The 25,931-nt window shown below is 47.2% G+C and overlaps 1 protein-coding gene across 1 annotated transcript in view; it reads right to left on the bottom strand.

Annotated features, from left to right (window-relative positions):
• Window positions 1–6: 6 nt before the first annotated feature.
• Window positions 7–25,931, bottom strand: part of nampt2 (nicotinamide phosphoribosyltransferase 2) — a 47,914-nt gene continuing 21,989 nt past the window's right edge. The window contains exons 6-11 of the mRNA XM_084338918.1: window positions 16,058–16,188; window positions 14,398–14,623; window positions 11,445–11,564; window positions 8,191–8,331; window positions 2,437–2,562; window positions 7–672 (exon numbers count right to left, since the gene is read on the bottom strand). Coding sequence (XP_084195044.1) covers window positions 502–672; window positions 2,437–2,562; window positions 8,191–8,331; window positions 11,445–11,564; window positions 14,398–14,623; window positions 16,058–16,188 — 915 coding nt within the window. The 3' untranslated portion in view covers window positions 7–501. The remainder of the gene's footprint in view (window positions 673–2,436; window positions 2,563–8,190; window positions 8,332–11,444; window positions 11,565–14,397; window positions 14,624–16,057; window positions 16,189–25,931) is intronic.

The raw sequence follows: 25,931 nt of genomic DNA, 5'->3' as shown, positions 1-25,931 counted from the left end.
CTCATGGTGAAGCTAGCTAACTCCATCAGGCTCACGGTGAAGCTAGCTAACTCCATCAGTCTCATGGTGAAGCTAGCTAACTCCATCAGTCTCATGGTGAAGCTAGCTAACTCCATCAGTCATGGTGAAGCTAGCTAACTCCATCAGTCTCATGGTGAAGCTAGCTAACTCCATCAGTCTCACGGTGAAGCTAGCTAACTCCACAGTGAAGCTAGCTAACTCCATCAGGCTCACGGTGAAGCTAGCTAACTCCACGGTGAAGCTAGCTAACTCCATCAGCCTCATGGGGGGGGGCTCATGGGGGGTCTGGGAGACTACAGTTCATCAGGAGATACAGCTTCTATCTGAACATGCCTCTGGTGCACTGGGTGGACTCTGTGCTCCTGCTCTGGTGCACGTAAATATAAAAGTGCACGCTCTCCTAACGCTCGGTGCACCCTGTTAAAACACTGGAAGAGTATGTGCACACGTGTGTTAAAGGTGTCGTGTCTGTGATGTCCACTAGTGGCCGTTGATAATGTGCTTGTGGAGCAGCTCCTGGTCCCGGTCCTGGTCCTGGTTGTGCTGCGCTGGGCTCACCTCCTCGTCACGCAGCCTGGCATTCTTACGGATCTCCTCCAGAGAGTACTCCTTCAGGAGAGAGCCGTTCTCAAACACCGTCACCAGCAGGTCCTGGGGAGAGGGAGGGAGGGAGGAGGAGGGGAGGAGGGGGAGGGAGGAGGAGGAGGGAGGGAGGGAGGGAGGAGGAGGAGGGGGAGGAGGAGGAGGGGGAGGGAGGAGGAGGAGGGGGAGGGAGGGAGAGGGAGGAGGAGGGGGAGGGAGGAGGAGGAGGAGGAGGAGGGGGAGGAGGAGGAGGAGGGGGAGGGAGAGAGGAGGAGGAGGGGAGGGAGGGAGGGAGGAGGGGGGAGGGAGGAGGAGGAGGAGGAGGGAGGAGGAGGGGGAGGGAGGGAGGGAGAGAGGAGGAGGAGGGGAGGGAGGGAGGGAGGAGGAGGGGGAGGGAGGAGGAGGGGGAGGGAGGGAGGAGGAGGAGGAGGAGGAGAGGGGAGGGAGAGAGGAGGAGGAGGGGAGGGAGGGAGGGAGGAGGAGGGGGAGGGAGGAGGAGGAGGAGGAGGGGGAGGGAGGAGGAGGGGGAGGAGGGAGGGAGAGATGGGAGAGAGGAGGAGGAGGGGAGGGAGGGAGGGAGGAGGGAGGAGGAGGAGGGAGGAGGAGGAGGGGGAGGGGAGGGAGGGAGGAGGGAGGGAGAGAGGAGGGAGAGAGAGGGAGGAGGGAGAGATGGAGAGGAGGGAAAGAGGGAGAGATGGAGAGAGGAGGGAGAGAGAGGAGGGAGAGATGGAGAGAGGAGGGAGATAGAGAGAGGAGGGAGAGATGGAGAGAGGAGGGAGAGAGAGAGGAGGGAGAGATGGAGAGAGGAGGGAGAGAGAGAGAGAGGAGGGAGAGATGGAGAGAGGAGGGAGAGATCATCATCATTTATTTCATCATCATTTATTTATTCGTACATGGAATTACCACAGTCCAACAGTACATATTCATATAATTCACCAAAAATACCATGGCCGAAAGAACAGGAAGAAGAAAAAAATCTTATATATACCTGCCCCTACACACACACAACACACCGATAGACATATTGTGTAAACCAAACAGAATATACCCATTTTGCCAAAAAATTTAAACATCAACACAACCAAATTAAATCAACATAAATAAACCCATTTTGTCTATCCATCAGTCAAACTACATATTTAGGTTCATTCATTTACACACACACCCCCCCCCCCCCGCCACACACACACACACACTTATATAATGTATTATACTTCTATATACTATCTAATTTCTATTTTATTATAATATAACTAAATCATACTATTTATTCTACACCATATTGGTACAGTATTATACAATATTTTAATATATTATTATTCTATGTTACGCTGCTATATACTATATTACTATACTCATACTGGCCTACTGGCCGATGATGATGATGATGATGATGATGATGATGATATGTAACCAGGGTAATAATATTGATATGTAACCAGGGTAATATATTGATATGTAACCAGGGTAATAATATTGATATGTAACCAGGGTAATAATATTGATATGTAACCAGGGTAATAATATTGATATGTAACCAGGGTAATAATATTGATATGTAACCAGGTAATAATATTGATATGTAACCAGGTAATAATATTGATATGTAACCAGGGTAATAATATTGATATGTAACCCCTCAGGCTCCGCCCCTAACGGTCCCCCCTCCTCAGGCTCCGCCCCTAACGGTCTCACCTCCTCAGGCCCCCCCCCCTCCTCAGGCTCCGCCCCTAATGGTCCCCCCTCCTCAGGCTCCGCCCCTAACGGTCTCACCTCCTCAGCCCCCCCCCCCCCCCCCCCCCCCCCCTCAGGCTCCGCCCCTAGCGGTCTCACCTCCTCAGGCTTCCCCGCCCCGCGCTCCACAGTCTCCAGGAAGCCGTCTGAGTTCCTCCTCAGAGATAAACGACCCCTCTTTGACCCCTTGGAGGGGTCAGTCACTGGCAGCTTGTAGACGTCCATCTAGAGAACACACACAGAGAGAGTAACGTGAAGACTAACCCTAACCCTAGAGAACACACACAGAGAGTAACGTGAAGACTAACCCTAACCCTAGAGAACACACACAGAGAGTAACGTGAAGACTAACCCTAACCCTAGAGAACACACACGGAGAGTAACGTGAAGACTAACCCTAACCCTAGAGAACACACACGGAGAGTAACGTGAAGACTAACCCTAACCCTAGAGAACACACACACGGAGAGTAACGTGAAGACTAACCCTAACCCTAGAGAACACACACACGGAGAGTAACGTGAAGACTAACCCTAACCCTAGAGAACACACACAGAGAGAGTAACGTGAAGACTAACCCTAACCCTAGAGAACACACACAGAGAGTAACGTGAAGACTCATCTAGAGAACACACACAGAGAGTAACGTGAAGACTCATCTAGAGAACACACACAGAGAGAGTAACGTGAAGACTAACCCTAACCCTAGAGAACACACACAGAGAGAGTAACGTGAAGACTAACCCTAACCCTAGAGAACACACACAGAGAGAGTAACGTGAAGACTAACCCTAACCCTAAAGAACACACACAGAGAGAGTAACGTGAAGACTCATCTAGAGAACACACACAGAGAGAGTAACGTGAAGCCTCATCTAGAGAACACACACACAGAGAGAGTAACGTGAAGACTAACCCTAACCCTAGAGAACACACACAGAGAGAGTAACGTGAAGACTAACCCTAACCCTAAAGAACACACACAGAGAGAGTAACGTGAAGACTAACCCTAACCCTAAAGAACACACACAGAGAGAGTAACGTGAAGACTAACCCTAACCCTAAAGAACACACACAGAGAGAGTAACGTGAAGACTCATCTAGAGAACACACACAGAGAGAGTAACGTGAAGACTCATCTAGAGAACACACACAGAGAGAGTAACGTGAAGACTCATCTAGAGAACACACACACAGAGAGAGTAACGTGAAGACTCATCTAGAGAACACACACAGAGAGAGTAACGTGAAGACTAACCCTAGAGAACACACACGGAGAGAGTAACGTGAAGACTCATCTAGAGAACACACACAGAGAGAGTAACGTGAAGACTCATCTAGAGAACACACACAGAGAGAGTAACGTGAAGACTAACCCTAGAGAACACACACGGAGAGAGAGTAACGTGAAGACTAACCCTAACCCTAGAGAACACACACAGAGAGAGTAACGTGAAGACTAACCCTAGAGAACACACACAGAGAGAGTAACGTGAAGACTAACCCTAACCCTAGAGAACACACACAGAGAGTAACGTGAAGACTAACCCTAACCCTAGAGAACACACACAGAGAGTAACGTGAAGACTAACCCTAGAGAACACACAGAGAGAGTAACGTGAAGACTAACCCTAGAGAACACACAGAGAGAGTAACGTGAAGACTAACCCTAGAGAACACACAGAGAGAGTAACGTGAAGACTAACCCTAGAGAACACACAGAGAGAGTAACGTGAAGACTAACCCTAGAGAACACACAGAGAGAGTAACGTGAAGACTAACCCTAGAGAACACACACAGAGAGTAACGTGAAGACTAACCCTAGAGAACACACAGAGAGAGTAACGTGAAGACTAACCCTAACCCTAGAGAACACACACAGAGAGTAACGTGAAGACTAACCCTAGAGAACACACAGAGAGAGTAACGTGAAGACTAACCCTAGAGAACACACAGAGAGAGTAACGTGAAGACTAACCCTAGAGAACACACACAGAGAGTAACGTGAAGACTAACCCTAGAGAACACACAGAGAGAGTAACGTGAAGACTAACCCTAGAGAACACACACAGAGAGTAACGTGAAGACTAACCCTAGAGAACACACAGAGAGAGTAACGTGAAGACTAACCCTAGAGAACACACAGAGAGAGTAACGTGAAGACTAACCCTAGAGAACACACAGAGAGAGTAACGTGAAGACTAACCCTAGAGAACACACACAGAGAGTAACGTGAAGACTAACCCTAGAGAACACACAGAGAGAGTAACGTGAAGACTAACCCTAACCCTAGAGAACACACACAGAGAGAGTAACGTGAAGACTAACCCTAACCCTAGAGAACACACACGGAGAGAGTAACGTGAAGACTAACCCTAACCCTAGAGAACACACACAGAGAGAGTAACGTGAAGACTCATCTAGAGAACACACACAGAGAGAGAGTAACGTGAAGACTCATCTAGAGAACACACACAGAGAGAGAGTAACGTGAAGACTAACCCTAGAGAACACACACAGAGAGAGTAACGTGAAGACTAACCCTAGAGAACACACACAGAGAGAGTAACGTGAAGACTAACCCTAGAGAACACACACAGAGAGAGTAACGTGAAGACTAACCCTAGAGAACACACACAGAGAGAGTAACGTGAAGACTAACCCTAGAGAACACACACAGAGAGAGTAACGTGAAGACTAACCCTAGAGAACACACACAGAGAGAGTAACGTGAAGACTAACCCTAACCCTAGAGAACACACACAGAGAGAGTAACGTGAAGACTCATCTAGAGAACACACACAGAGAGAGTAACGTGAAGACTCATCTAGAGAACACACACAGAGAGAGTAACGTGAAGACTAACCCTAACCCTAAAGAACACACACAGAGAGAGTAACGTGAAGACTCATCTAGAGAACACACACAGAGAGAGTAACGTGAAGACTCATCTAGAGAACACACACAGAGAGAGTAACGTGAAGACTCATCTAGAGAACACACACAGAGAGAGTAACGTGAAGACTAACCCTAACCCTAAAGAACACACACAGAGAGAGTAACGTGAAGACTCATCTAGAGAACACACACAGAGAGAGTAACGTGAAGACTCATCTAGAGAACACACACACAGAGAGAGTAACGTGAAGACTAACCCTAACCCTAAAGAACACACACAGAGAGAGTAACGTGAAGACTCATCTAGAGAACACACACACAGAGAGAGTAACGTGAAGACTCTGTGAAACACCTGATGAGGTCATGTTAACACTTCCTGTGCCGTTAACGTAGAACTACGTTTTTGTCTCGGTATTTATTTTATTCGCTATTGCCATTCATAATTCATCGAGCCACCTTGTGCAAGCTGTTCTGAGTGTGTCTGAGATTGCAGACGGTCAATACCGCCCCCTAACGCGCTGTGGCCGCTATTGCACTCCATTAGAAACCATGTATTTTTTTTCCTGGGCTGAGCTGAGCCGTGCGGGCGGGGTTTAAATACTCCGGCAAGCCAAGCGGTCACAACCATACATCTACGAGGCTGCCCCCCCCCCTCCTTGATATGCAATGCCGAATAACGTGGCACGGACTCCCGCGACCAGTACTTCAAATGGCGATCAGATAATTGGATTATTTTTTTTGCATTACATCAGAGACAAGGTAAGAACACTATATATCAAAACTTGCGTTGATCTGATATTTCTTTCTCCCGCGATTGAAGCTGTCTGTGTGTGTGTGCCGTTGGTGGCAGGAGGGGGGGGGGGGGGGGGGCGCCGGTCTAAACCACATTTCATTCTTGCATGAGGAGACATAACGATAATCTAGCGTTGATTTCAGGATGATTAGATAATCAGGCGAAAAATTACAACGTGATAACTGGATTTCACTAAAACGCTATCATCGCGTCTTTTCCTGGGATTACTCAGAAGCACCCAAACTATACTCATATTCAAAACGGTATAAAACGGAAATGTAAGGATGAAAAAACAATCTGTTTTCTTGCATGTTGACCAGAAGCAACTCACTGACAATCGACGGTGTTATTAGATCCATAGCTATACTATTTCATATACTTTAAACGTGACGAGAAAGCAGCAATAAAACAAATCTACATGGCCGCTGTTCTTCTGGTAGCCAATACACTTCGTCCCTATGTTTGATAACGTAATCTTAATGTCTCCATATATGGGGCTCTACGCTAACCTTTTTCCCAAGGAGCTATGTGCTCCTAAATAAAATAATTTATAAATCAAATCTAAATGAAAATTTAGGAGCACACAAAGAAATTTAGGAGCACAGTGAAAATTATTCAAGTAACACAGAGTTTATTAACACACTATTTATTATGTGCATACTAAGGGCCAAACATCTGTGCACATACCACCACATGCCGACTAGACACAAAGGATATCGGTTGTCAAGCTGCTTTTGTATGTTGTAGTGTCGTCACGATACCAACATTTTGACTTTGATATAGATAGGAAAGGTAATGGAATATATTATTAGATGACAGAACATGGAAAATTCTTTATACAATTATTTAATTCATTATAATTGAAACGCTATTGAATAATAGTTAATACAATTATTCTGTTACAGCTACAACTGAGCTATAATTTATACTAGGGCTGTCCCCGACTAAGGATTTGGATAGTCGACTATTAGCCGACTAGCCAAAATTAGCCGATAATCGACTATTAGCCGACTTTGAAAAAAAATATTGAAAAAAAATAATATTCTTTTAATAATAAAAAAAATAATTATCATTCCATTTGGGCTGTGGGGGTGCTTAATGTCTGAAGGAGTCGACTGAAGGCTTCTTGTCCTCTGCAAAAGCATGCAATTGGTCCACTGATGGATACATCTTGATATTTGTCTAGTCTAGTGTGTTCATTAGATGGTGAAATCCTCTTTCAGTGCCTCTGTGCCTGTTTTCGTAGGCAGTTAGCCTCTGGTATGCATGCCATTAGTGTTAGCCACGCTTCTAGGCCTCTTTTCTTTTGGAAAGAATGCTAAAAAAAAAGCAACAGTTTCAACTAAGAGGTTGGCAGTCGACTACGGCTCCTTTCGATCGATTAGTCGACTATTCGACTAATAGGGGTGAGCCCTAATTTACACTATAGCTACTGTCCATCAATATCTTCCTTGTGATGGCTTACTACTGTATGTGTGTGTGCAAACGGGAACGGGACACACATCTGTGCAATAGCACACTGCACACACCACCAAAGTCACTGGCTGGCCCACAGTGTGCGTGTGCTAACTTCGCTAACGCTATCCGCCTCAGTAAAATTAGCTGCCTCGCCGGATTGCTCTTTCTCCTTGTCTCTCTTTCGCTCAAAATAAGAATGAATGGGCTTCATGGCTGGCTGAATTTTTAGCGTTGTCTGATTCTGAATGTATAACTTGCTGTGACTTTCTTTTCCAGCGCGTACTGTGTTCTCTATCGTGTCCCTTCTCTCGCATGAAACCAGCCGCGTCACCACAGGAAACTGTACTGTGATTGGAACGTTTATGCGGCTTGTGGAATGTGGGACTTGTAGTTTCTGAACGATTAGCAGCGGAGCGAAAAAAGCACGACTGAGTTTGTAATCTTCACTCGCACACTGCGAGTAAATGATTTTTCCGGTTCGCACACACATATTTTTAGGGGCAAATGCGAGTGAAATGCTTGCACTGTAGAGCATATATATAATTATATATATAATTAGTAAACTGTCTGGGGCTTTTTTTAACTGATTTTCGAGGGCATTTGGTCAATTTTCGAGGGCATTTTGCCCCAAGCCCCCGTTAATTTCGAACCCTGCCCCACATAGCTACAGAGTGTCCAGAGCATCAGACGGAGGGGCAACGTACCCCCTTGCCGTTGGTCTCCACGTAGCTGCACTTGAAGGCACAGTTGAGCGTGTCTCGGTTGAGCTTCTGCAACAGCGCACTGCCGCAGCCGAAGAAGACGTTGTCCGCGCTCCAGCCCTCGTCGGTCAGCTTCTGGAGGATCTGCAGACAAGACGGGGGTTGACAGGGGTTTCAGGCAAGAGGGAAACCGTAACTTAAAAAAACATTTCAAGTTAGCACTGTTAGTGTTAGTTAGTGGTTAGCACTGTTAGTGTTAGTTAGTGGTTAGCACTGTTAGTGTTAGTTAGTGGTTAGCACTGTTAGTGTTAGTTAGTGGTTAGCACTGTTAGTTAGTGGTTAGCACTGTTAGTGTTAGTTAGTGGTTAGCACTGTTAGTGTTAGTTAGTGGTTAGCACTGTTAGTGTTAGTTAGTGGTTAGCACTGTTAGTTAGTGGTTAGCACTGTTAGTGTTAGTTAGTGGTTAGCACTGTTAGTGTTAGTTAGTGGTTAGCACTGTTAGTGTTAGTTAGTGGTTAGCACTGTTGCCTCACAGCAAGAAGGTCCTGGGTTCAAACAGCAGGAGGCCTTTCTGTGTGGGGTAGCATGTTCTCCTCGCGTTTGTGTTTCCTGTTGTTCCCTTGACCAAGGTACTGGCATTACAACTGGAGTTGTTCTCTTGACCAAGGTACTGGCATTACAACTGGAGTTGGTCCCTTGATCAAGGTACTGGCATTACAACTGGAGTTGGTCCCTTGACCAAGGTACTGGCATTACAACTGGAGTTGTTCTCTTGACCAAGGTACTGGCATTACACCTGGAGTTGGTCCCTTGATCAAGGTACTGGCGTTACAACTGGAGTTGGTCCCTTGACCAAGGTACTGGCATTACAACTGGAGTTGTTCTCTTGACCAAGGTACTGGCATTACACCTTACTGTAAATTATACCTAAATTGTACCTCATCCCATTTCTGCATTGTACTGTATATTGTATTGTAACTCAGTTACTTTTCTACTCGGCATTGTATATATGTATATATTGAACACTTTTGTCTATGTACTTGACTTTGACTATTTTATACTTATTTTATACTTATCTATTTTTATCTAGCACAATCTCTGGAGCAAAACAGAAAGAAGCATTTTATATAAAAGTATTCTGTACTTTTGTATGACAACTAATAAAGAAACTTGAAACTTGAAACAATGGCACCTTGTCCTCGTCCCTTCCAGTGACATGTGGGGTCCCCCAGGGAAGCATTTTGGGGCCTAAACTGTTTTTAATATATATCAATGATATGAAATCGGCATGCGATTGCAACCTGTTCCTGTTTGCTGACGACTCGGCACTCCTGGTCTCTGACAGAGATAAGTCTAAAGTGGAAAGTGTCCTGAGCAGTGAAATGAAAAAGATATAATATAATATATATAATATAATACATTTTCTCTACGTCTGGGAAAAACAAGAGGCCATAATACTCTTTGGGTCAAACGCCAACCTAAAGAAATCCCAGGGTTTTAAAATTATAGTAGGTGATAGCATTATTGAGGATAAAGAGGAGGTCACCTACCTGGGCTTTATTTTAAACAACAAACGTTCTAATGAAAAAAATTGCACAAAAAGTGATTACTAAGGTTAATAAAAAACACAAATTTTTATTTAGTATTTCCTCTTTCATAAATAGGAACGCTCTGAGGACCCTAGCTGGAGCCCTCATCCAATGTCACTTTGACTACGCTTGCACTTCATCTCCAAACAAATGAAGACAAATCTCCAGACCTCCCAAAACAAACTAGTGAGACTCCTGCACAACCTTCACTTTAGGACTCACCTAACGCCAGCCTACTTTAGCAGTCTGGGATGGCTTAGGGTTGAGGAAAGGGTACACCAGCTTAAAATGCTACTGTTTTTTAAAGTACTGAAAGAAATACAGTGCCATCACGAATGTTCCAGAATGTTCTATCATGAGCTCATACTGTGGTTCTAGAATGTCCTGTTCTAGAAAGTCTATTATGACATCACCACAAACGTTCCAGAATGTTTTATGTTCTAGAAAGTCTATTATGACATCACCACAAACGTTCCAGAATGTTTTATGTTCTAGAAAGTCTATTATGACATCACCACAAACGTTCCAGAATGTTCTATGTTCTAGAAAGTCTATTATGACATCACCACAAACGTTCCAGAATGTTCTATGTTCTAGAAAGTCTATTATGACATCACCACAAACGTTCCAGAATGTTCTATGTTCTAGAAAGTCTATTACGACATCACCACAAACGTTCCAGAATGTTTTATGTTCTAGAAGTTCTATTATGACATCACCACAAACATTCCAGAATGTTTTATGTTCTAGAAGTTCTATTATGACATCACCACAAACGTTCCAGAATGTTCTATGTTCTAGAAAGTCTATTATGACATCACCACAACGCTCTAGAAGGTTCTAGGTTCCAGAATGCCCTCGACAAATACGACGGTTCAATGACTTTATCTAAATCCGATCAATATTAAACATTCATGTAATACAATAACGGAAATATATATAGCTTTGGCTCTTACACAGATAAATCATAACATTCCCATAAATCATATCCTTCTATTTGAAATAATAATAATAATAATAATAATAATAATAATAATAATAATAATAATAATAATAATAATAATAATAATAATAATAATAATAATAATAATAATAATAATAATAATAATAATAACCAAAACACTCATATGGCCTTTACACTAATACTATTAATACTAATACTAGCCGAGAGTAGGTCAAATTTTGGCTGGTAGCTCTCGGCTAGGTGGTCAATTAAAAGTAGATCTTGGTTCAAAAAAGGTTGGGCACCCCTGGTCTAGGCTGTGAAGATAAGGAAGAAGGAAGGAGACAGAGGCAGAGACTGTCAACAATGTCAACAATGTCAATACCATGTGGGCAGGTGCTATGTTGGGTTAGGGTTAGGTTGGTGGCTGCTGCGGATTCATACCATATCAGGTCATCAATGTGAGTCGTACCATATCAGAGCCATATCAGATCATCAATGGCAATGCGCTATTTTGCCACTGTTGTGTTTACTTCCACCGGTCTGCATTGAGCACCAACCAACGGCCTCTGTTGATGACGGAGGGCGGTGGTACCGTGGTGTGAGCGCGGGCCGGTTCACCAGAACGCACCAAGGTTCTGAGACTCCAGAACGGAACCAATACAGACAGACAGACGGACGGACGGGCAGGCAGGCAGACAGACAGACAGACGGTTGATTCTGACCTCATCCACTGAGTTGAGGTCGATGCCGTCTCCTTGGATGATGCGCAGGTAGGAAGGCAGCACCTTGTAGCCCAGAGAGTTCACAGAGCAGCCGAAACACTCCTCGAGGATCTTGATCACCTGAGAGACAACAAGCAACAAGGAACAGCTGCATTAAAGACCAGCAACAAGGAACAGCTGCATTAAAGACCAGCAACAAGGAACAGCTGCATTAAAGACCACTTCACTCAAAGACTAAGATACAATAACCTTTGATTACATTCATCGTCTTTCTTTAGTTAAAAGAGCAGGGATTTTAGTTTCAGTGAAAGTCACCCAGTGGCAACAGTTTCACGTAGACTGTGTTACTGGACTGTTTACATAGTGAAGGGTTAACCTTCTGTAGTGTGGTAGTGAAAGGTTAACCTTCTGTAGTGTGGTAGTGAACGGTTAACCTTCTGTAGTGCGGTAGTGAAAGGTTAACCTTCTGTAGTGCGGTAGTGAAAGGTTAACCTTCTGTAGTGTGGTAGTGAAAGGTTAACCTTCTGTAGTGTGGTAGTGAAAGGTTAACCTTCTGTAGTGTGGTAGTGAAAGGTTAACCTCCTGTAGTGTGGTAGTGAAAGGTTAACCTTCTGTAGTGTGGTAGTGAAAGGTTAACCTTCTGTAGTGTGGTAGTGAAAGGGTTAACCTTCTGTAGTGTGGTAGTGAAAGGTTAACCTTCTGTAGTGTGCTAGTGAAAGAGGTTAACCTTCTCTAGTGTGGTAGTGAAAGGTTAACCTTCTGTAGTGTGGTAGTGAAAGGTTAACCTTCTGTAGTGTGGTATTGAAAGAGGTTAACCTTCTCTAGTGTGGTAGTGAAAGGGTTAACCTTCTGTAGTGCGGTAGTGAAAGGTTAACCTTCTGTAGTGCGGTAGTGAAAGGTTAACCTTCTGTAGTGTGGTAGTGAAAGGTTAACCTTCTGTAGTGTGGTAGTGAAAGGTTAACCTTCTGTAGTCTGGTAGTGAAAGGGTTAACCTTCTGTAGTGTGGTAGTGAAAGAGGTTAACCTTCTGTAGTGTGGTAGTGAAAGGTTAACCTTCTGTAGTGTGGTAGTGAAAGGTTAACCTTCTGTAGTGTGGTAGTGAAAGGGTTAACCTTCTGTAGTGTGGTAGTGAAAGGTTAACCTTCTGTAGTGTGGTAGTGAAAGGTTAACCTTCTGTAGTGTGGTAGTGAAAGGTTAACCTTCTGTAGTGTGGTAGTGAAAGGTTAACCTTCTGTAGTGTGCTAGTGAAAGGTTAACCTTCTGTAGTGTGGTAGTGAAAGAGGTTAACCTTCTCTAGTGTGGTAGTGAAAGGTTAACCTTCTGTAGTGTGGTAGTGAAAGGTTAACCTTCTGTAGTGTGGTAGTGAAAGGGTTAACCTTCTGTAGTGTGGTAGTGAAAGGTTAACCTTCTGTAGTGTGGTAGTGAAAGGGTTAACCTTCTGTAGTGTGCTAGTGAAAGGTTAACCTTCTGTAGTGTGGTAGTGAAAGAGGTTAACCTTCTCTAGTGTGGTAGTGAAAGGTTAACCTTCTGTAGTGTGGTAGTGAAAGGTTAACCTTCTGTAGTGTGGTAGTGAAAGGGTTAACCTTCTGTAGTGTGGTAGTGAAAGAGGTTAACCTTCTGTAGTGTGGCAGTGAAAGAGGTTAACCTTCTGTAGTGTGGCAGTGAAAGGGTTAACCTTCTGTAGTGTGGTAGTGAAAGGTTAACCTTCTGTAGTGTGGTAGTGAAAGGTTAACCTTCTGTAGTGTGGTAGTGAAAGGGTTAACCTTCTGTAGTGTGGTAGTGAAAGGTTAACCTTCTGTAGTGTGGTAGTGAAAGGGTTAACCTTCTGTAGTGTGCTAGTGAAAGGTTAACCTTCTGTAGTGTGGTAGTGAAAGAGGTTAACCTTCTCTAGTGTGGTAGTGAAAGGTTAACCTTCTGTAGTGTGGTAGTGAAAGGTTAACCTTCTGTAGTGTGGTAGTGAAAGGGTTAACCTTCTGTAGTGTGGTAGTGAAAGAGGTTAACCTTCTGTAGTGTGGTAGTGAAAGAGGTTAACCTTCTGTAGTGTGGCAGTGAAAGAGGTTAACCTTCTGTAGTGTGGCAGTGAAAGGGGTACCTGGACCAGGGTCTCAGCGGGGTTAGGGTACCTGGACCAGGGTCTCAGCGGGGGTTAGGGTACCTGGACCAGGGTCTCAGCGGGGGTTAGGGTACCTGGATCAGGGTCTCAGCGGGGGTTAGGGTACCTGGACCAGGGTCTCAGCAGGGTTAGGGTACCTGGATCAGGGTCTCAGCAGGGTTAGGGTACCTGGACCAGGGTCTCAGCGGGGTTAGGGTACCTGGATCAGGGTCTCAGCGGGGGTTAGGGTACCTGGATCAGGGTCTCAGCGGGGGTTAGGGTACCTGGATCAGGGTCTCAGCGGGGTTAGGGTACCTGGACCAGGGTCTCAGCGGGGGTTAGGGTACCTGGATCAGGGTCTCAGCGGGGTTAGGGTACCTGGACCAGGGTCTCAGCGGGGTTAGGGTACCTGGACCAGGGTCTCAGCGGGGGTTAGGGTACCTGGATCAGGGTCTCAGCGGGGGTTAGGGTACCTGGACCAGGGTCTCAGCAGGGTTAGGGTTAGGGTACCTGGATCAGGGTCTCAGCAGGGTTAGGGTTAGGGTACCTGGGTCAGGGTCTCAGCAGGGTTAGGGTACCTGGATCAGGGTCTCAGCAGGGTTAGGGTTAGGGTACCTGGGTCAGGGTCTCAGCAGGGTTAGGGTACCTGGATCAGGGTCTCAGCAGGGTTAGGGTTAGGGTACCTGGATCAGGGTCTCAGCAGGGTTAGGGTTAGGGTACCTGGATCAGGGTCTCAGCAGGGTTAGGGTTAGGGTACCTGGATCAGGGTCTCAGCAGGGTTAGGGTTAGAGTACCTGGACCAGGGTCTCAGCAGGGTTAGGGTACCTGGATCAGGGTCTCAGCAGGGTTAGGGTTAGGGTACCTGGATCAGGGTCTCCGCAGGGTCCCCTGAGTCTGGACGGATGACCAGGCAGGACTCCCCGCTCCTCTCCATGACGCGCTCCTTCAGCTTGTCGCCCCAGATGTGCCGGCAGGCCTTGAAGATGTCGTAGCTGTCGCTGACCACAGAGACTGGACCCGCGGGGAACTGATCCAACAGCCTCTCAAACGCATCCTTCTCACGACTCCTCCCCCAAGAGATGATGGTGCTGGAGACCGAGAGGAGGAGTGGAGGAGAGGAGGAGAGGAGGAGAGAGAGGAGGAGGAGAGGAGAGGAGAGAGAGGAGGAGTGAGAGGAGAGAGAAGAGGAGAGGAGAGGAGAGGAGAGGAGTGAGAGGAGGAGTGGAGAGGAGGAGGAGAGAGAGGAGGAGTGAGAAGTGAGAGGAGAGAGAGGAGAGGAGGAGGAGAGAGAGGAGGAGTGAGAGGAGGAGAGAGAGGAGGAGTGAGAAGAGGAGAGGAGAGGAGGAGAGGAGGAGTGAGAAGAGGAGGAGAGAGGAGAGAGAGGAGGAGGAGGAGTGAGAAGAGGAGAGGAGTGAGAGGAGGAGAGAGGAGGAGTGAGAGGAGGAGGAGTGAGAAGAGGAGAGGAGGAGTGAGAGGAGGAGAGAGGAGGAGTGAGAAGAGGAGGAGTGAGAGGAGGAGGAGGAGTGAGAAGAGGAGAGGAGAGAGGAGTGAGAGGAGAGGAGAAGAAGAGGAGAGGAGTGAGATGAGGAGGAGAGGAGGAGTGAGAAGAGGAGGAGTGAGAAGAGGAGAGGGGAGGAGATGAGGAGTGAGAGGAGGAGGAGTGAGAAGAGGAGGAGAGGAGAGGATGAGTGAGAGGAGGAGGAGAGGAGTGAGATGAGGAGGAGAGGAGGAGTGAGAAGAGGAGGAGTGAGAAGAGGAGAGGGGAGGAGAGGAGGAGTGAGAGGAGGAGGAGTGAGAAGAGGAGGAGAGGAGAGGATGAGTGAGAGGAGGAGGAGAGGAGTGAGAGGAGGAGGAGTGAGAGGAGGAGGAGAGGAGTGAGAGGTGGAGTGAGAGGAGGAGGAGAGGAGGAGTGAGAAGAGGAGAGAGGATGAGTGATAGGAGTGAGAGGAGGAGGAGTGAGAGGAGAGGAGTGAGAGGAGGAGAGGAGTGAGAGGAGGAGGAGTGAGAGGAGGAGAGGAGTGAGAGGAGGAGGAGTGAGAGGAGGAGAGGAGAGAGGAGGAGGAGTGAGAGGAGGAGAGGAGTGAGAGGAGGAGGAGTGAGAGGAGGAGAGGAGAGAGGAGTGAGAGGAGAGGAGTGAGAGGAGGAGTGGAGAGAGGAGGAGAGGAGAGGAGGAGTGGAGAGAGGAGGAGAGGAGAGGAGAGAGGGGAGTGAGAAGAAGAGGAGTGAGAGGAGAGGAATGAGAAGAGGAGATAGGAGGAGTGAGAGTGTGTATGTGTGTGTGCGTATGCGTGTGTGTATGTGTGTGTGTGTGTGTGTGTGTACCTGTGTGTGTGTGTGTGTACCTGTGCGTGTGTGTGTGTGTGTGTGTGTGTGTGTGTGTGTGTGTGTGTGTGTGTGAGTGTGAGTGTACCTGTGCGTGTGTGTGTGTGTGTGTGTGTGTGTGTGTGTGTGTGAGTGTGAGTGTACCTGTGCGTGTGTGTGTGTGTGTGTGTGTGTGTGTGTGTATGTGTGTGTGTGTGTACCTGTGCTCAGCAGCTGGGATGCTGAAACCTGCCATAGGACAGTTGTAGTAGCGTTGCGTCATCAGCAGACCTGCCACGGTGTCTGTGCTGCAGAAGTTCACCAGGTGGGCGGCCCCGCCCAGGGCTGCTGACTGAGGGGGGGAGGGGGGGCAGAGAGGGGGGGGGGGGGGGCTATCATGTAAATAACCATCTGTGGGTGTCACACAGAAACAAGTGCTATCATGTTGGCAGCAAACTATGACAGTTTTGAACAGTGGGTTTCCTTGGTGGGTGTGTGAGTGAGAACACATGACATAATGTTTATTAACACACGGCTAAACCTAGTGGATATATTCCAGTCTCTACCTGATGATGAGACACTAAACCTAGTGGATATATTCCAGTCTCTACTTGATGAGACACTAAACCTAGTGGATATATTCCAGTCTCTACTTGACGATGAGACACTAAACCTAGTGGATATATTCCAGTCTCTACTTGATGAGACACTAAACCTAGTGGATATATTCCAGTCTCTACTTGATGATGAGACACTAAACCTAGTGGATATATTCCAGTCTCTACTTGATGATGTGACACTAAACCTAGTGGATATATTCCAGTCTCTACTTGATGTGACACTAAACCTAGTGGATATATTCCAGTCTCTACTTGACGATGAGACACTAAACCTAGTGGATATATTCCAGTCTCTACTTGATGAGACACTAAACCTAGTGGATATATTCCAGTCTCTACTTGATGATGAGACACTAAACCTAGTGGATATATTCCAGTCTCTACTTGATGAGACACTAAACCTAGTGGATATATTCCAGTCTCTACTTGATGATGAGACACTAAACCTAGTGGATATATTCCAGTCTCTACTTGATGATGTGACACTAAACCTAGTGGATATATTCCAGTCTCTACTTGATGTGACACTAAACCTAGTGGATATATTCCAGTCTCTACTTGATGATGAGACACTAAACCTAGTGGATATATTCCAGTCTCTACTTGATGATGAGACACTAAACCTAGTGGATATATTCCAGTCTCTACTTGATGATGAGACACTAAACCTAGTGGATATATTCCAGTCTCTACTTGATGAGACACTAAACCTAGAGGATATATTCCAGTCTCTACTTGATGAGACACTAAACCTAGTGGATATATTCCAGTCTCTACTTGATGAGACACTAAACCTAGTGGATATATTCCAGTCTCTACTTGATGATGAGACACTAAACCTAGTGGATATATTCCAGTCTCTACTTGATGATGAGACACTAAACCTAGTGGATATATTCCAGTCTCTACTTGATGATGAGACACTAAACCTAGTGGATATATTCCAGTCTCTACTTGATGATGTGACACTAAACCTAGTGGATATATTCCAGTCTCTACTTGATGATGAGACACTAAACCTAGTGGATATATTCCAGTCTCTACTTGATGTGACACTAAACCTAGTGGATATATTCCAGTCTCTACTTGATGATGAGACACTAAACCTAGTGGATATATTCCAGTCTCTACTTGATGATGAGACACTAAACCTAGTGGATATATTCCAGTCTCTACTTGATGATGAGACACTAAACCTAGTGGATATATTCCAGTCTCTACTTGATGATGAGACACTAAACCTAGTGGATATATTCCAGTCTCTACTTGATGATGAGACACTAAACCTAGTGGATATATTCCAGTCTCTACTTGATGATGAGACACTAAACCTAGTGGATAATATATTCCAGTCTCTACTTGATGAGACACTAAACCTAGAGGATATATTCCAGTCTCTACTTGATGATGAGACACTAAACCTAGTGGATATATTCCAGTCTCTACTTGATGATGAGACACTAAACCTAGTGGATATATTCTGAGGACAACAGCAGAGAGGGTAGGATCTTTTAACTGAATACTGTGTACATCATTTTGAAGTGTGTGACTAAATTGTGTTGTGGAAATTGTTTGTAATTAGTTTCACCCAGCTGACAGAAACTGGAGGTGTGGCCTTTGTGCATGTAGTTAAGTGGGCACTTGTGACAGTTTTTCTGCTTAAATGCCAGCTTTTTCTCTGTTGGATTCATTCTGAGGACAACAGCAGAGAGGGTAGGATCTTTTAACTGAATACTGTGTACATCATTTTGAAGTGTGTGACTAAATTGTGTTGTGGAAATTGTTTGTAATTAGTTTCACCCAGCTGACAGAAACTGGAGGTGTGGCCTTTTGCTGCAGGTGTCACTCATCAGTAATTAGTGATAGTGATTTAAAGACTTGCTGGCATAGCGTCAGCGAAGCGTCGAGAAACGAAGAGGGACAAAGAGGAGGAGTTTTCCTGGAGTTAACCGCAGAGGGATCCACCGATCCACCCAGTGCTAAGTACACCATAATCCCATATTCCCGTCCCACTCTGCTATTTCCCTACTATCTCGCTTCCTCCCTAGCCCCTTCAACCTCCTCCTACCACTCTTGACACCACAATGTGCCTCATACCTATATCCACAATCTGCTCCTCAAGAACAGAATCAACCCATCCACGCCAGTTTGCTAGCAACCCGGCTAATCTCTCCTACCCTCCTACAGCCACTAATACACCTGTCACAGTACAGGGAGGCTTATGGAATTGTCAATCAGCAGTCAAGAAAGCTGACTTCATTACTGCCTACGCCCATAGTCTAAATCTGCAGCTCCTGGCTCTAACTGAGACCTGGATAACCCCCAATAACTCGTCAACACCTGCAGCATTATCTACAAACTATAACTTCACTCACACACCTCGACCCTCCAGACGGGGTGGAGGCACTGGCCTCATGACATCTCCTTCATGGGCTACAAACCTAACGCAACTCCCAGAACTGTCACTCTCCTCCCTCGAATATCATGCAGTATCTGTCTCTAATCCTTTCAATCTCACCATTGTTACACTCTATCGCCCTCCAGGTCCCCTCGATCACTTCACAGATGAGCTGGACATGCTTCTAAGCTCCTTACCGGAAGATGGTACCCCGCTCCTTCTATTGGGCGACTTCAACCTGCCTGACTCATCTCAGTCGGTCCCAGTGGTCTCCCTCCTACAACAATTTGACCTGACTCCCACTGCCATGCCTCCCACCCACAAAGCAGGCAACTCCTTGGATCTCATATTTTCCCGTAACTCCAGCATCATTAACACCACGGTAACTCCCCTACATGTATCTGACCATTCCTTCATATCCTTCTCACTAACTCTCATGCTTAACCGAAAAGTCTTCACCCCAACTCAAACCGTCTCACTCAGACGCAACCTGCCCTCCCTATCCCCCTCCACCCTCTCCTCTGACATAATATCCGCTCTACCTTTGAGTGACACCTTCTCTGCTCTCCCCACAGAGATGGCAACCTCCACCCTCCTCTCAGCCCTTGCAACCTCCTTCGACAAGCTCTGTCCCCTCGTTGAGAAACCTGCCCGCCGTTCCCCACCCAGTCCATGGCTGACGGATGCAGTGAGAGAACAAAGACAGGTCCTGAGAGCGGCTGAGAGGAAGTATAGAAAGTCACGCCTCACTGCTGACATCGACACATATCACAACCTCTTGTTAACATTCTCCAAAACCATTACTAATGCCAAAGCTTCTTTCTTTCACCATAGGATCGAGGCCTCTGCCAAGAATCTTCGCAAACTGCATGCTACCATGTCCTCCCTCCTCACTCCCCCCCCACCTCCTCCTCCCTCATCTTTTTCTGCCGAAGACTTTGCGATCTTCTTTGAGGAAAAAGTGGAGAACATCCGCAGCTCCTTCTCCCAACCCCCACCCATTCCAAACGCTGAATCGAGAACCTCATCCTTCACTCTGTCATCTTTCTCTCCCATTACAGAAGCCGAGACCCTGACACTGGTAACGTCGAACCGTCCGACTACATGCCAGCTGGACCAGCTACCCTCCCCACTCCTCCAGACCATAGCACCGGACATCCTCCCATTCCTAACTGCAACCATCAACTCCTCACTCAACTCGGGGGTGGTCCCCACCTCCCTAAAACAAGCCAGAGTCACGCCCCTCATAAAAAAAAAAACCCTGAACCCCACCGTCATAGCCAACTATCGCCCTGTCTCTCTTCTCTCCTTCCTTTCTAAAACACTTGAACGTGCTGTATCCAACCAACTTACTGCTTATCTCTTACAGAATGACCTCCTAGACCCCAATCAGTCTGGCTTCCGGACTGGCCACTCCACAGAAACGGCCCTCATTGCGGTCACAGAGGCACTTCACTTAGCAAAAGCGAAAGGCCTCTCCTCTGTCCTGATTCTCCTAGATCTATCTGCAGCCTTCGACACAGTCAACCATCAGATCCTCCTCACGGCCCTCGCAGGAATGGGAGTGGCTGGATCTGCGCTGACATGGCTGACATCATACCTCAATGACCGCTCCTACCAAGTGTCATGGAGAGGGACTCTGTCGGCCACCCGCCCCCTCCGGACGGGTGTCCCCCAGGGCTCGGTCCTAGGACCCCTTCTCTTCTCCCTCTACACTAAATCACTGGGTAACATTATCACATCTCATGGCTTCTCATATCATTGTTATGCCGATGATACTCAACTCTTCCTCTCCTTCCCTCCCTCAGATATCCACGTCTCTGAGCGGATCTCGGCCTGTCTGTCCGACATCTCCGCCTGGATGACGACCAACCACCTCAAACTGAACCTAAGCAAAACAGAATTGCTCCACCTGCCGGCCAAATCCTCCCCCCTGACCGACCTCTCCATCACAGTCGAGAATGCAGCTGTGACCGTGTCGCCGACCGCCAAGAACCTTGGTGTTGTCCTCGACGACCAGTTGAACTTCTCTGCTCACATCGCAGCGACAACCAGAACCTGCAGATTCCTCCTGAGCAACGTCAGAAGGATACGCCCCTTCCTGACAAAAGAAGCCACCCAACTCCTCGTCCAATCAACAGTCATCTCCCGCCTCGACTACTGCAACGCACTGCTCGCTGGCCTCCCGGCCACTGCCACCAAGCCTCTTCAACTCATTCAGAACGCAGCGGCCCGCCTGATCTCAAACCTACCGAAGTCGGCCCATGTCACCCCACTTCTTAGGGACCTGCACTGGCTCCCCATTGCTGCACGTATCCGCTTCAAGGCCCTCGACCTAGCATACCGTGCGGCAAAGGGAACCGCTCCCGCCTACCTCCGGTCAATGGTCTCTAACTACACACCCTCAAGACCCCTACGCTCTGCGTCTTCTGGCCGCCTCAGATCTACTCCTATCCAAGCTCCCGGAGGGTCATCAAAGAGAAGCCGCCTATTCTCAGTCCTTGCCCCACAATGGTGGAATGAACTACCCATCCCAGTTAGGACAGCCGAATCCCGTCCAATCTTTCGCCGTCGACTAAAGACTCACTTCTTCAACCATTATCTGAAATGATAAAAAAAAAAAAAAAGAAAAAAAAAAAAATCGAACCCCGACTAACCTTAATGTCATGCACTTGTCCTAATAAACTAACCTACACTGTAACACGCAACACTTTGATGAACATTGTTACTCAGCTGATAGAGTTATACCCTTCTTGCTGTCTTGTCGCACAGAACTTGTAAGTCGCTTTGGATAAAAGCGTCAGCTAAATGACTAAATGTAAATGTAAATGTATATTCCAGTCTCTACTTGATGATGTGACACTAAACCTAGTGGATATATTCCAGTCTCTACTTGATGAGACACTAAACCTAGTGGATATATTCCAGTCTCTACTTGATGATGTGACACTAAACCTAGTGGATATATTCCAGTCTCTACTTGATGATGTGACACTAAACCTAGTGGATATATTCCAGTCTCTACTTGATGATGTGACACTAAACCTAGTGGATATATTCCAGTCTCTACTTGATGAGACACTAAACCTAGTGGATATATTCCAGTCTCTACTTGATGATGTGACACTAAACCTAGTGGATATATTCCAGTCTCTACTTGATGATGTGACACTAAACCTAGTGGATATATTCCAGTCTCTACTTGATGATGAGACACTAAACCTAGTGGATATATTCCAGTCTCTACTTGATGATGTGACACTAAACCTAGTGGATATATTCCAGTCTCTACTTGATGATGTGACACTAAACCTAGTGGATATATTCCAGTCTCTACTTGATGAGACACTAAACCTAGTGGATATATTCCAGTCTCTACTTGATGATGAGACACTAAACCTAGTGGATATATTCCAGTCTCTACTTGATGAGACACTAAACCTAGTGGATATATTCCAGTCTCTACTTGATGTGACACTAAACCTAGTGGATATATTCCAGTCTCTACTTGATGAGACACTAAACCTAGTGGATATATTCCAGTCTCTACTTGATGATGAGACACTAAACCTAGTGGATATATTCCAGTCTCTACTTGATGATGAGACACTAAACCTAGTGGATATATTCCAGTCTCTACTTGATGATGAGACACTAAACCTAGTGGATATATTCCAGTCTCTACTTGATGATGAGACACTAAACCTAGTGGATATATTCCAGTCTCTACTTGATGATGAGACACTAAACCTAGTGGATATATTCCAGTCTCTACTTGATGATGAGACACTAAACCTAGTGGATATATTCCAGTCTCTACTTGATGATGAGACACTAAACCTAGTGGATATATTCCAGTCTCTACTTGATGATGAGACACTAAACCTAGTGGATATATTCCAGTCTCTACTTGATGAGACACTAAACCTAGTGGATATATTCCAGTCTCTACTTGATGATGAGACACTAAACCTAGTGGATAATATATTCCAGTCTCTACTTGATGATGAGACACTAAACCTAGTGGATAATATATTCCAGTCCCACTCTACTTCTCCAAACGGTTTATCTTGCTACTTGCAAATGCCAGTGTTTGTCCACGTCTGATTAAAGATGCAGTTTGCACTTTTCCCACAGTGATCAGTTGTTGTCATTTCTCCCAACGTACTACATTTGGTCATGTAGGGGGTTTGGCCTATATACACGTCCCTGAATCATCCCTCAACCATGTGCTGAAGGTTTAAAACACCTGAGGCTAGACTAGAGGGTCACTCAGACTAGAGGGGACTAGAGGGTCACTCAGACTAGAGGGGACTAGAGGGTCACTCAGACTAGAGGGGACTAGAGGGTCACTCAGACTAGAGGGGACTAGAGGGTCACTCAGACTAGAGGGGACTAGAGGGTCACTCAGACTAGAGGGGACTAGAGGGTCACTCAGACTAGAGGGGACTAGAGGGTCACTCAGACTAGAGGGGACTAGAGGGTCACTCAGACTAGAGGAGACTAGAGGAGACTAGAGGAGACCAGAGGAGACCAGAGGAGACCAGAGGAGACTAGAGGAGACTAGAGGAGACCAGAGGAGACCAGAGGAGACCAGAGGAGACCAGAGGAGACCAGAGGAGACCAGAGGAGACCAGAGGAGACCAGAGGAGACCAGAGGAGACCAGAGGAGACCAGAGGAGACCAGAGGAGACTAGAGGAGACCAGAGGAGACCAGAGGAGACCAGAGGAGACCAGAGGAGACTAGAGGAGACTAGAGGAGACTAGAGGAGACCAGAGGAGACCAGAGGAGACCAGAGGAGACCAGAGGAGACTAGAGGAGACCAGAGGAGACCAGAGGAGACCAGAGGAGACCAGAGGAGACTAGAGGAGACTAGAGGAGACCAGAGGAGACCAGAGGAGACCAGAGGAGACCAGAGGAGACCAGAGGAGACCAGAGGAGACTAGAGGAGACTAGAGGAGACCAGAGGAGACTAGAGGAGACTAGAGGAGACTAGAGACTAGAGACTAGAGGAGACTAGAGGAGACTAGAGGAGACTAGAGGAGACCAGAGGAGACTAGAGGAGACTAGAGGAGACCAGAGGAGACCAGAGGAGACTAGAGGAGACTAGAGGAGACTAGAGGAGACTAGAGGAGACTAGAGGAGACCAGAGGAGACCAGAGGAGACTAGAGGAGACCAGAGGAGACTAGAGGAGACCAGAGGAGGAGACTAGAGGAGACTAGAGGAGACCAGAGGAGACTAGAGGAGACCAGAGGAGACCAGAGGAGACCAGAGGAGACCAGAGGAGACTAGAGGAGACCAGAGGAGACCAGAGGAGACTAGAGGAGACCAGAGGAGACCAGAGGAGACCAGAGGAGACCAGAGGAGACTAGAGGAGACCAGAGGAGACCAGAGGAGACCAGAGGAGACCAGAGGAGACCAGAGGAGACTAGAGGAGACTAGAGGAGACCAGAGGAGACCAGAGGAGACTAGAGGAGACTAGAGGAGACCAGAGGAGACCAGAGGAGACTAGAGGAGACTAGAGGAGACCAGAGGAGACCAGAGGAGACCAGAGGAGACCAGAGGAGACTAGAGGAGACTAGAGGAGACTAGAGGAGACCAGAGGAGACCAGAGGAGACCAGAGGAGACCAGAGGAGACTAGAGGAGACCAGAGGAGACCAGAGGAGACTAGAGGAGACTAGAGGAGACTAGAGGAGACTAGAGGAGACTAGAGGAGACCAGAGGAGACCAGAGGAGACCAGAGGAGACCAGAGGAGACCAGAGGAGACTAGAGGAGACCAGAGGAGACTAGAGGAGACTAGAGGAGACTAGAGGAGACTAGAGGAGACTAGAGGAGACCAGAGGAGACTAGAGGAGACTAGAGACTAGAGACTAGAGGAGACTAGAGGAGACTAGAGGAGACCAGAGGAGACTAGAGGAGACTAGAGGAGACTAGAGGAGACTAGAGGAGACTAGAGGAGACCAGAGGAGACTAGAGGAGACTAGAGACTAGAGACTAGAGGAGACTAGAGGAGACTAGAGGAGACTAGAGGAGACCAGAGGAGACCAGAGGAGACCAGAGGAGACCAGAGGAGACTAGAGGAGACTAGAGGAGACTAGAGGAGACCAGAGGAGACCAGAGGAGACCAGAGGAGACCAGAGGAGACTAGAGGAGACCAGAGGAGACTAGAGGAGACTAGAGGAGACTAGAGGAGACTAGAGGAGACTAGAGGAGACCAGAGGAGACTAGAGGAGACTAGAGACTAGAGACTAGAGGAGACTAGAGGAGACTAGAGGAGACCAGAGGAGACTAGAGGAGACTAGAGGAGACTAGAGGAGACCAGAGGAGACCAGAGGAGACCAGAGGAGACTAGAGGAGACTAGAGACTAGAGACTAGAGGAGACTAGAGGAGACTAGAGGAGACTAGAGGAGACCAGAGGAGACCAGAGGAGACCAGAGGAGACTAGAGGAGACTAGAGGAGACCAGAGGAGACCAGAGGAGACCAGAGGAGACCAGAGGAGACCAGAGGAGACCAGAGGAGACTAGAGGAGACTAGAGGAGACTAGAGGAGACCAGAGGAGACCAGAGGAGACCAGAGGAGACCAGAGGAGACCAGAGGAGACCAGAGGAGACCAGAGGGGACTAGAGGAGACCAGAGGAGACTAGAGGAGACTAGAGGAGACCAGAGGAGACCAGAGGAGACCAGAGGAGACCAGAGGAGACCAGAGGAGACTAGAGGAGACCAGAGGAGACCAGAGGAGACCAGAGGAGACCAGAGGAGACCAGAGGAGACCAGAGGAGACCAGAGGAGACCAGAGGAGACCAGAGGAGACCAGAGGAGACCAGAGGAGACCAGAGGAGACCAGAGGAGACCAGAGGAGACTAGAGGAGACTAGAGGAGACTAGAGGAGACCAGAGGAGACCAGAGGAGACCAGAGGAGACCAGAGGAGACTAGAGGAGACCAGAGGAGACCAGAGGAGACCAGAGGAGACTAGAGGAGACTAGAGGAGACTAGAGGAGACCAGAGGAGACTAGAGGAGACCAGAGGAGACCAGAGGAGACCAGAGGAGACCAGAGGAGACCAGAGGAGAC

The sequence above is a fragment of the Notolepis coatsorum genome (assembly GCF_963971535.1).
Source record: "Notolepis coatsorum genome assembly, contig: SCAFFOLD_952, whole genome shotgun sequence".
Lineage (NCBI taxonomy): Eukaryota > Metazoa > Chordata > Actinopteri > Aulopiformes > Paralepididae > Notolepis > Notolepis coatsorum.
This window is presented reverse-complemented; position numbering and strand designations above follow the sequence as displayed.